At 39.5% G+C, this 12,660-nt stretch overlaps 1 protein-coding gene across 23 annotated transcripts in view; it reads right to left on the bottom strand.

The window, feature by feature from the left end:
- Positions 1–12,660, bottom strand: part of DYM (dymeclin) — a 401,742-nt gene that overhangs the window by 371,877 nt on the left and 17,205 nt on the right. For 19 of the 23 annotated variants that reach the window (XM_074022283.1, XM_074022289.1, XM_074022277.1 and 16 more), the window contains one exon: positions 2,263–2,455. In XM_074022283.1, the coding sequence (XP_073878384.1) occupies positions 2,263–2,402 (140 nt within the window). In that variant the 5' untranslated portion in view covers positions 2,403–2,455. Of the gene's footprint in view, positions 1–2,262; positions 2,456–3,738; positions 3,874–4,863; positions 4,967–12,660 lie in introns of all 23 variants that reach the window. The other 4 variants (XM_074022278.1, XM_074022282.1, XM_074022281.1 and 1 more) reach the window with 2 other exon arrangements.

The raw sequence follows: 12,660 nt of genomic DNA, 5'->3' as shown, positions 1-12,660 counted from the left end.
AAAAGAAGCCAGTCACAAAAGACCCCTTATTGTTACAATTCCATTTACATGAAACGTCTAGAAGAGGCAAAGATAGTAGTAGTTGTTATTAAATTAGTGGCTTGACGCCGTGGCTCACACCTATAATCCCAGCACTTTGGGAGGCTGAGGAAGGTGAATCACTTGAGGTCAGGAGTTCGAGACCAGCCTGGCCAACATGGTGAAACCTCATCTCCACAAAAAATACAGAAATTAGCCAGGTGTGGTGGCATGCAACTGTAAGCCCAGTTACTCGGGAGGCTGAGGCAGGAGAATTGTTTGAATCCAGGAGGCAGAGTTTGCAGTGAGCAGAGATCGTGCCACTGCACTCCAGCAGACTGAGACTCCCTCTCAAAAAAAAAAATAAATAAATAAATAAATAAATAAGTGGTTGCTAGTGCAATCTAGAGTTTGGGGGAATGTCTGCTAATGGGCATGGGATAGGGCTCCTTTCTGGGATTATAATGTTCTAAAATTGGTGATTGTTACACAATTATGTGAATAAAAACACTGAATAATACACTTTAAATGGGTGAATTACATGATATATGAAACATACCTCAAAAAGTGTATTATTTTCCTATTGCTACTATAAAAGTTATCAAAATTTAGTAGTGCAAACAACATAAATTTATTATCTTACAGTTCTGTAGGTCAGAAGTCTGACACTCAATGAGCTAAGATCCAGATGTCAATAAAGCTGCATTCCTTTCCCGAGGCTCCAGAGGGAAATCTGCATTCTTGCCTCTGCCAGCTTCTGGAAGCTGCTCACATTTCTTTTTTTTTTTTTCTTTTGAGACGGAGTCTCGCTCTGTCACCCAGGCTGGAGTACAGTGGCGTGATCTCAGCTCACTGCAAGCTCTGCCTCCCGGGTTCACACCACTCTCCTGCCTCAGCCTCCAGAGTAGCTGGGACTACAGGCGCCCGCCACTATGCCCAGCTAACGTTTTGCATTTTTAGTAGAGACAGGGTTTCACCGTGTTAGCCAGGATGGTCTTGATCTCCTGACCTCGTGATCCACCCGCCTCGGCCTCCTAAAGGGCTGGGATTACAGGCGCGAGCCACCGCGCCCGGCAAAGCTGCTCACATTTCTTGCTCATGACCCCCTACCATCTTCAAAGCCAGCAAGGGCAGGCTGAGTCCTCCTCACATCACATCTGACTTTCTCTTCCATCTCCCTCTTCCACTTTCAAGAAGCCTTGTGATTACATTGGCCCTGCCCAGATAATCCAGGATAATCTCCCTATTTCAAGGTCAGCTGATTAGTAACCTTAATGCCATTTGCTACTTGAATTCCCCTTTGCCATGTAATGTAACATATTCAGATTCTGCAGACAAAGATATGGACATCTTTCGGGGGCTACTATTCTGCCTATCATAATAAAGCTCTTAAAAAGTAAATAAAATTTTTTAAAATCTAGTTATTGAGTGTATGGGAATTCAATATTTTAGTCATTCTACATTATTGTCTATCAGTTTTTGTAATATAATTAAAAATGAGATATTGTTTTTCACCTCCAAAACTGGCAAAGGTCAAAGGTCTAAAAATGCATCAAACAGACAAAGATATGGGGAAACACACCTCTCATGCATTGCTGGTAGGTGTGTAAATTCCTACAACTTCCATGGAGCACAACTTGGCATAGCTACCAAATTGCAAATGCACATACACTTTGACCCAGGAATTGTACTTCAAGGAATTTATACTAAAGATATATTTGTGTGTATAAGAAATGATGTATGTGGCAATAACTGTTATAACAAAGACTGGAAATAATCTAAATGTTCATCAACAGAAAACCAATTAAATATATTCTACAGATACTCCACAGTCATTAAAAAGAATAAGGCAGTTGCATATGTGCTACATATACAAGATATATTTTACTTAACTGTGGGAAAAAAGGCAAGGGACAGAACAGGACATGTAGTATGCTACCATTTGTATTTAAACAATTTTGTGAAACTATATGGGATATATGCTTAAGTAACCTATACTATCTCTAGAATGATTCAAAATCAACTGCCACCAGTGCTCACCTCTAGAGAAGGGAGGTGGCTAGTGAGTGGGGTAAAAAGAAGAGAAAAGCTTATTTTCTACTTTCAAATCTTTTGGATTTTCTACTGATTTATGTATGACAGACCAGATAGACAGAACATTTCTAAATTTTTTTTTTAATCCGCATACCACACAAGTTGATATGGCCCGTTATCCAAATTTTCAATCTCCAGGCAATCTCTTACCTGCTAGTTGGTGCAGGGAAAGAAAACGAGAGAAGCTGATTCCAGAACGGGTCATTCTCAGAGACAGATTCCGTGCCTGATAACTTTTTCAAGTATTCATTTTTAGGAAGATCGCCGATTCTGCTGCTATTTGATCCCATATTCTTCCTTAAGCAGATAACTTGTCCTTAAACCTGCATTTCCACAAGACAACCTATAAAAAATAAAAATAAAAAAACTTTAAACTTGTTCAAAAGTCATCATTGTCTACCTATAAAAAAACTGTAAACTTACTAAAGAAAATCACATCTTTCTGTATTTATAAATATATTAGACATCAGATACAAAGGTACAAGAAACATGGGGCTAGGCCAGGCATGGTGGCTCACGCCTGTAATCCCAACACTTTGGGAGGCCGAGGCGGGCAGATCACGAGGTCAAGAGATTGAGACCATCCGGCCAACATGGTGAAACTCCATCTCTACTAAAAATACAAAAATCAGCTGGGCATGGTGGCACACACCTGTAGTCCCAGCTACTCGGGAGGCTGAGACAGGAGAATCACACGAACCCACGAGGCAGAGGTTGCAGTAAGCCAAGATCGTGCCACTGCACTCCAGCCTGGCGACAGAGCAAGACTCCATCTCAGGAAAAAAAAAAAAAAAGAAAAAGAAATATGGAGCTAACACCTGTCTTAGCCAATACAAACACAAAAATCCAAATCTATATGGTACTTATACTATGTATCTTAGGATGGGCACATCTCTACCCAAGAAAATGTCTCAAAGCAAAATCATAATAATCTAACTTATAATTAGTCTGAAAATGAAGGTGTTTTACAACCAAAACAATGGTGACAAAGAAATACAGAAATCTGGATGGCTTGAATGTACAAGGAAGGGAATATAGCTCAAGTAATTACCACGTGCTGCCCCTACTTATGGGGGTCATGGGGACAAACCTGAATTACCCACTTCAAGTGAAAGAGATCCCAGTTACAAAGGAATCACATTTAATGTTTCTCTCATTCTGCCATAGGGCATATACGTAGTTTTTGTTGATATGCCTCTTCTCCTAAACCATGCACATTTTTATGACAGGAATTATTTTATTCATCTTTCTATGCCCACTGTCTAGACTAGCATGTAAAAAATTCCCTAAACAGTATGTTGAAAGAACAAGCGAGTGAATAAATAATTAGTATCCACGAGGCTCTTCAAAAGTCAGTATTGGTTGTTCTCAGTCACTAAGGGAAGAAAACTAATAGTTTAGTTACAAATATGAATCACTGTCTTCCTTAAATCACATTTAACACACTTCTAGATCATGTTTTATCTTGATTTGTTCAGAAAAGGTCTCCCATTGAATAACAAAATGGTGATAAGGTAAATAATAAATTATACTATTTTAAAATTATAATCACAACGAAAGGAAACTACATGGGCTCAGGGACCAAAGGTGGCTCAGCTCAGGTGAGAATGTACATTAGTGACTCACTTTCTTCCTCATGTCCCTCCTCATTCCACAAAGGCACTTAAGCCATGGTCAGAATTTGGAAGCTGGATTGAGCTGCTTATTCGGAGAGCAAGAGGCTTCCCCGATGATGCACATGGACAGCCGGGTCTTCCGAATCTGAGAGAGAAATACTGATCTGGTTCCTCATCACCTGCCCCTGAACCTGAGGCCAGCCACCACTTTCATCCTTCCTGCAAGGGGACAGGGGCCCCAATAACTCAATTCAACTTCAAATGAATAATAATTCAGCTTCAATTAAGCCTCTATATTAAGCCAGCTAATCATAAGGTTTAATTTCTTAAAGTAGGGCTGCCCAATTAGAAAATGCTATAAAAGAAATACCCTGAAGGCCAGGCGCGGTGGCTCACGCCTGTAATCCTAGCACTGTGGGAGGCCGAGGCAGGCAGATCACCTGAGGTCCGGAGTTCAAGACCAGCCTGACCAACATGTAGAAACCCCCTCTACTCAAAATACAAAATTAGTCTGGCGTGGTGGCGCATGCCTGTAATCCCAGCTACAAGGGAGGCTGAGGCAGGAGAATCACTTGAACCCAGGAGACAGAGGTTGCAGTGAGCCAAGATCACACACATTGCACACTACAGCCTGGGCAACAAGAGCAAGATGCCATCTCAAAAAAAAAGAAAAAGAAAAAAAAACTCTGAAATATATAAATTCCTAACTTACAATAGTATTTTAAGCTATCAAAATTATAAGGGGACATAATACACTAGTGAAAATGAATGAAACAGAGCTAAATGGATACATCTCAAAAATATAAAATGTTTTTTTAAAAAAGCAGGCTACCTAATAGATATGGTATGCTGTCATTTATAAGACTTTAAAACTCGCAAAAAATATTATGGATTTATTCATAGCTAGCACTAGTATTAAAACAGTTTTTTGTTTTGCTCTGTTTTGAAGAGACAGGGCCTCACTCTGTTGCTGAGTACAATGCTGGAGTACAATGACGTGATTATAGCTCATTGTAACCTCAAACTCCTGGGCTCAAGAGATCCTCACACCTCACCCTCCTAAGTAGCTGAAACTACAGGTACATGCCACCAAATCCCAGCTAATATTTTTTATTTGGTAAAGATGGGGTCTTACTGTGTTGCCCAGGCTGGTCTCGAACTCCTTCTGCCTTGGCTTCAACCAATCCTCCTGCCTTGGCTTCCCAAAGTGCTGAGATTACAGGCATGAGCCACTGAGCCTGGCCAAAAGGAAATAATTTAACCAGAAATCTATAGCTTTTCAAGCTATCAATTAAGTTTGAAAGTAGAATAAAAACATTTTCTGATTTGCCAAGATTCAAAAGGCCTCCCAGGAACCTACAAGGAAGCTACAAGATGTACTCCTTCCACATGAGGGAGTAAGCCGAGAAAAAAGAAGAAATTCAAGAAACAAGGGATCCAACACAGGGCAGTAGTATAGAGAATCACAGCCACGCAGCAGGCTGGGACAAGAGTCAAAACAGCTCGCGGATCTCCAGGAGAAGAAAGCATATAACTGACAGTTCACTTGATGTGTCTAACCTTACTCTGTGGAATGTTACAACACTGTAGGAGAATTTGGAAGCAATGAATAATAGTTTTATGGAGAATAAAGTAAATAATTTTGTATAGACTACATACTTTGGGAAAAACAGAAATTACTTAAGAAAGGTCATGTAATCATAGTATATGACTAAATTCAACAGTAATCAGTATTTATATAATCACTATGATATAAATACTAAATATTTAACCAAAAATTGTGAGTTAACTCTCAAAAGATTCCGGAAAAAGAAGCAGGATTGGTGGTCTATGACTGCTAAACCTTCATCTTCCATAATAGGTAGTGCTCAATAGAAAATATGTAAAGTTAGTAAATCAAAAAACAGTAAAAATGTATTAGTTATAAATAAGGAAGCAGGGCCAGGTGTGGTGTAATCCCAACATTTTGGAAGGCCAATGTAGGTGGACCATTTAAGGCCAGAAGTTCAAGACTAACCTGGCCAACGCAGTGAAAACCCATCTCTACTAAAAATACAAAAATTAGCCAGGCATGTTGGAGTATGCCCATAATCCCAGCTCCTCAGGAGGCTGAGGCACGAGAATCACTTGAACCCAGGAGGTGGAGATTGCAGTAAGCCGGGATTGCGCCACTGCAATCCAGCCTGGGTGACAGAGTGAAACTCTGTCTCAAGTTAAATAAATAAATAAGGAGGTAAATAGCACAAAGCAACAGCTTATAGATTTTAAAGTGGTGGCCAGGTGCAGTGGCTCACGTCTGTAATTCCAGCATTTTGGGAGGCCGAGGCGGGTGGATCACCTGAGGTCAGGAGTTTGAGACCAGCCTGACCAACATGACGAAACCCCGTTTCTATTAAAAATACAAAAATTAGCTGGGTGTAGCGGCCGGTGCCTGTAATCCCAGCTACTTGGAAGGCTGAGACAGGAGAATCACTTGAACCCGGGAGGTGGAGGTTGCAGTGAGCTGAGATCGCACCACTGCACTCCAGCCTGGGCAACAAGAGCACAGCTCTGTCTCAAAAAAAAAAGAAAAAGAAAAAGAAAGTGGCCACCCCTGTGGAAAAGGACTCTGGAGTGGGGAGGGTGGTAGAGCAGTTTTTTACATTAAGTCTGTCATATTAGTTGACTTTTCAAAATTGTGTCCATATACTACTTTGATTAAAAATAAAATATTTTCTGGCCAGATGCAGTAGATCATGCCTGTAATCACAGCAACTCAGGAGGCTGAGGCAGGAGGATCGCTTGAGGGCAGGGGTTAGACACCAGCCTGGGCAACATAGCAATACCGTCTTAAAAAAAAAAAAAAAAAAAAATTTATTTTAATTAGCCAGGTGTGGTGGCACCACATGGCGATTTCAACTAAAAAAAAAAAAAAAAAGCACAACCCAGAAAAGAAAAAATTGATAAACTGGGCTTCATCAAATTAAAAACTTTTGGGCCAGGTATGGTGGCTCATACCTATAATCCCAGCACTTTAGGAGGCCAAGGCAGGGGGATCACTGGAGGTCAGGAGTTCAAGACCAGCCTGGCCAACATGGTAAAACCCCATCTCTACAAAAAACACAAAAATTAGCAGAGCACGGTGGCATGTGCCTGTAATCCCAGCTACTGGGGAGGCTAAGGCACAAGAATCACTTGAACCCAGGCGGCAGAGGTTTCAGTGAGCCAAGATCATGCCACTGCACTTCAGTCTGGGCAACAGAGCATAACTCCATCTCAAAAAAAAAAAAAAAGAAGAAGAAGTGAAGGACAGCAATGTATGTGTGAACTGAAAATACAACAGACAGGCAGATGGAATTAGGAATACTTCGTTATCATAAGGTACTGTACAATCTATGAAGTGGTAGTGTTGTTATTGTGCTATTTAAAAGCAGTCTTGGACTGCTTGTAAATGTAGATTGCAAACTCTAGGGTAACCACTAAAAAAGTGAAAAAAAAAGTATAATTGATATGCTAAGAAAAGAGAAACCTAATCTCATAAAGTGCTCAATTAAAACCACAGGGCCGGGCACAGTGGCTCATGCCTGTAATCCCAGCACTTTGGGAAGCTGAGGTGCGTGGATCACCTGAGGTCAGGAGTTAAAGAGCAGCCTGGCCAACACGGTTAAACCCTATCTCTACTAAAAATACAAAAAATTAGGCAGGCAAAGTGGTGGGCATCTGTAATTCCAGCTACTCAGGAGGCTGATGCAGGAAAATCGCTTGCACCCCGGAGGTGGCGGTTGCAGTGAACCGAGATCGTGCCATTGCACTCCAGCCTGGGAAACAAGAACGAAACTCCATCTCAAAAAAAACAAAAACAAAAACAAAAACAAACAAACGAAAAAGAATCTACATGTCCCAGAGAGGTGCCAACAAATCAGACTAATAGGTACTTTCTTTCACAACCACTAGGATTGTTTTTACATATTAAGTTACTTCATCATCCATATTATACATGATGAGATATTAGGATCTCACATTCTAGTTACTCAGTGTCCTATTATAGAATGCTCTTTCACTTAGACTAGTTTTCCAAACTTAATTTATTTACTTATTTTAGAGATAGCGTCTCACTCTGTCACCCAGACTAGAGTGCAGTGGCATGAACATAGTTCACTGTAGCTTCAAACTCCTGGATTCAAGCAATCCTTCCGCCTTAGCCTTCTGAGTAGCTGGGATTACAGGTACACGCCACCACACCCTGCTAACTTTTTAAAATTTTTTGTAGAGATGAGGGTCTTGCTATGTTACTGAGGCTAATCTGAATCTCCTGGCCTCAAGAGATCCTCTTGCCCAGGTTTCCAAAAGCACTGGGATTAGAGGTATGAGTCACCTCTCCCAGCTACCCAATAAATTATTTCTTTCAAATTTTATTCAAAATTGAACTTTTTCAATAAAAACAAAATAAGTAATGTTCTTGGGTCCTCTGGGATCTGCATTAATTTCATTAACTCTGAGGAGTATACAACAGATTTTGTCCTCCACAACCTACTTAAGGATATTGCTGGTTCCTTTTTAGCCAAACCTTTCAAATTATTTTTATTTGTCCAATAATCCCTGTGACCCTGAATATGCCTCAATAAAATATATGTTTAAACAAACAAGTAAAAAGGACCTTTACTACTTGTTTACAGTGCGCTATTTATCAGGGGACTCATGCTAATTAGCAGTTAGGATTATAGGCCTAATATTAGTGTACTGAATAAGCACCTCTAACTGTATGGATGAAAGTGGGTTAGTTCAAAGAGTGTTGAATTACTGACAGCAATTTAAGTATGGGTCCTCCTGGCTCTACCATGTACTCAATTTTCCTTCTCTGCGCTTCATATTTTAATAAATTTAATTTTTATTCTGTTAATTTTATAGCAGGATAAAAATGACATCAGATCAAAAGAAACGAGAATCATAACAATTTGTTCTCATTTAAATAGACCAGTATCTTACTATTTTTGTGTGATACCTTAAAAGCAAGCAATTTTACCCTGAGAGTTTAAGTACATGAATGCTGAATTTTCAAAAGAACAAAATTTTATTTTGGAATCAACCTCCTCCTCCCACCAGGTGAAGCAACAATGAGAAACAATACTATCAGAGAGTCTACTAACAAAATCTGTCAGATGTTTTTGTTTATGTTCTTTTTGTATCAGTAATATACATGGTACAAAATACAAAAGCTTCAAAGGATATATAGTGAAAAGTCTCCTTCCCATCCCATCTTCTAACTACCTTCTCAACTCAGAGAAAACATTCCCAGTTTCTTGGACATCATTCCACAGACATTCTGTGTATCTATAAACATATGTTCAACCTCTTTTTAAACAAACCATAGCATATGACATATTCCTCTATACTCTGCTATTCCCACTCATCAATATATAGGAAGTCATTATATATCCGTATATGAACCACTTCATTCCTTTTTACAACTGTGTAACATTCCATTTTATAATTTCTCAAATACCATATTGATGGACACTTAAGTAGTTGACATCATTTGCTATTACAAATCATTCTCCAAGTAATAAAAAATAAATAAATGTCATTCCCCAGTAAGATATATACATTACTTATATCTTATACTATCACTTACATAAGCATATAAAATATTTCACACATGTATGAGTAGACAGATATGATAAATCGAGAGAAATAGAATTGCTGGGTAAAAGGGTATATGCATTTGTAATTTTGATAGATACTTGGATACTCACCAGCAATGCCTATTTCTCTACTTCACAGCCACCATTATTTAATCAAACTTTCTGATCCTTGCCAACTTAGATTTTTTTTTAAAAAGTTTTTCAATACAATTTTATTTTGCATCTCTCTTGCCCTGAATAAGGCCACTACCTGTTCATATCCTATGACTGTTTTCTACTGGTTTATAGGAAATAAACTTTATTTTCAAGGCGGCTAGGATGGACCACAAAATTAAGTCTTAAATCAAACACCTGTACACCTGTAATCCCAGCACTTTGGGAGACAGAAGCAGGAGGAATGCTTGAGCCCAGGAGTACAAGGCCAGCCTGGGCAACATGGCAAGACTCCATCTATACAAAAAATTTAAAAACTAGCTGGACATGGTGGCACAAGCCTGTGGTCCCAGCTACTCAGAAGGATTGCTTGCGCCCAGGAGTTCGACGCTGCAGTGAGCCACGCCTGCAACACTGCACTATGCAACAGAGCAAGACTTTGTATCAAAAATAAAATTAATAAATCAAAATAACTGCTCAGTCTAAGAACACTATGAAATCGTTCTAAAACAATATGAATAAAGCCTACAAGCATATCAGGAGAGACACTGAACAGAACGTTAACAAATAAAATCGAGACAGCCAACTGAGCAAAGAGTACAGTGCCTCCTTCCCCGTTTTTTCTCATCGAACCCTAGAAATAATATAAACAATATTTTTTTAAATAGCCAGTGATTACACAGCCATGCTCAAAAAATAACAGGGGCGGCCACTGCACTCCAGCCTGGGCAAACAGAGCGAGACTCCGTCTCAAAAAATAAAATAAAATAAAATAACAGGGGGCCAGAAGCTGTGAAGAATCCCTATAAAATAGAAAACAGCTGGAGATGGGCTAAAAAGGGAAATGGCATCCCAGAGCAGGCTCAAGGGCCTTCAAGGGCACCATCCCAAAGAGTGTGAACAGGAACTCTGGCACAAAGGCAGAAAGGCCAGAAAAAGGCCCAGAAGCAACTAACAGAAGCTTGGCTACTGCACCTGAGCAGACACCCCTGCTTAAGCCCTTACTCCCACAGGAAGCAACAACAGGGTGCTACCTGCTAGGAACAGAGTGAAGGCAACACCCTGGGCAGCTGGAATATACAGGAGAAACAAGTTCAGACATAATAAGACCAGTAGCCACTGAGGCACTCTTGCCAGAAAGATCCACCTGCTCCCCCACAGAAAGCAAAGTAGAAAACTGAGCCCCAATGGCATCTCTTCTGCAATGACTCCTGCCAAGGATTCCAAACACACACACACAATCACCTCCTCCCAATTTATTTGGAACTCTCAAGACCCTTATCAATGAAAACTAGAGTAAAGTAGAAAACACTATTGGGTCATCTCCAAAGACTCCTACTGCCTTTGCCCTCACTGGGCATCATTAGACTCCCTTGGCTTCCAGCTCTTCTTTCTCTAAATCTGTCAGTAACTGATTCCATCTCCTGGCTTTTCTATTGGCTTCCATGATACTACTTTCAAATTTCTCCTTCTAGACCCAACCTGTGGTCAGGAAGCCAGTTGTATTGATATCTCTAAATTACTTAAGACTTTTTTTAACTCAATGATAATATATATAATATAATCAGTAAGTTTGTTGGTAACAGTGATCCTTATGTAAGTCTATGCTAGACACGAGAAGTAGGCTATTGCTGACACTTTTAGTAGCAAACCTTTCAAAGGACCTATCTTCAATGCAATGTAGTCAAGAACTCAATCTTAATGTGTAAAATTGATTCTATCATTCCTCCCTGTTACCCCTTAAAACTCTCCACTAATCTCCTAAAGCTGTGATTATGTAAAAGCGGCCTTGAAATGTTATTATGCTGTAGTACATAAAACATATCTCCCCAGGTAGATTATTCCTGAGAGGTATGAATCAGGCCTTATACTTCTTCCTTATCCCTAATCAACCTCCGGCATGCTGCTAAAGAGAAATTACTCAAAAAATACTTGCTGAAATAGCCAAGGTCCCACAGCTAATAAATATATGAAAAGATCTTCAGCCTAAATCCTGAGTACGATATGCTAATTAAAACAATAATGTATCATCGTTACCCATCAAACTAGTAAACGTTAAAAAATACTTGGTAACAGGCCAGGAACTGTGGCTCACGCCTGTAATTCCAGCACTTTGGGAGGTTAAGGTGCAAGGATCTCCAGAAGCTAAGAGTTCAAGACCAGCCTGGACAACAAAGCAAAACTCTGTCTCTATAAAAAATTCAAAAATTAGCCAGGCAACACGGCTAATGAGCCTGTAGTCCCAGCTACTCAGAAGGCTGAGGCAGGAGGATCACCTGAAATCCAGGATTTTGAAGCTGCAGTGAGCTATTATACAGTCATGTCACTGCACTTCCGCCTGGGCAACACAGGGAGACTCTGTCAGCAAAAAAATAAATAAATAATACATGATATGTTCAATATTTTATATTTAATTTGTGAAATATTTGATAAATACATAAAGTAAATCTCCTCTTTTATGTGTACTGACTATCTCTTGATTTAATGTGCCTTAAATGGAAAGTAAACATTAGTGGATCTGAAAATCCATGATAACCAAATCCTGTTCTAACACCCTCAAAACGTGTAAATGATGCCCTAATGCCCTTTGTCCCATCTCAGGCTGATAATCCACAATTCTACACTATATTCCAGAATTGCTCTCCTCCTAAATATATATATATTATATTGTATTATATTATTTATATATTATATAATATACATATTATAATATATTTATATTACATTATATTATAAATGATATATGATATATAATATATATATGGATTGCCTGTGTGTACAAACACACACAACACACATATATGCCACACTTGTACTTAAGAGCCTTTAAGGAGAAAGCTGAAACAGGAGATCAGAGAAATAACGGGCAATAATCACCAGCCAAAGGACATAGTAAATGCCACAGGTGCCATGAGTCCACAAGTAATAGAACATTCTCTGAAACGCAACTAGGTTCCAAGTGCTATATTAAGTAGAGTTGGGTATTCCCCGCCCAATGAAATGAAAGCAATGGAAAGAAAGATATAAACCCACAAAGATCAGATCAAGGGAAGTGTGGAAGATGGGAAGGTGACAGAGGAGTGTACCTGAACCAGCAGACCTGAGGAAGCCTCAAAAGGAGTTCCTGCCAAGGGGGACACTAACAAGAAGGAAGGCAT

Source organism: Macaca fascicularis, chromosome 18 (genome assembly GCF_037993035.2).
Source record: "Macaca fascicularis isolate 582-1 chromosome 18, T2T-MFA8v1.1".
NCBI classification, from domain to species: domain Eukaryota; kingdom Metazoa; phylum Chordata; class Mammalia; order Primates; family Cercopithecidae; genus Macaca; species Macaca fascicularis.
Note: the sequence above shows the minus strand (reverse complement) of the source record. Positions and strands in the feature narration are given on the sequence as shown.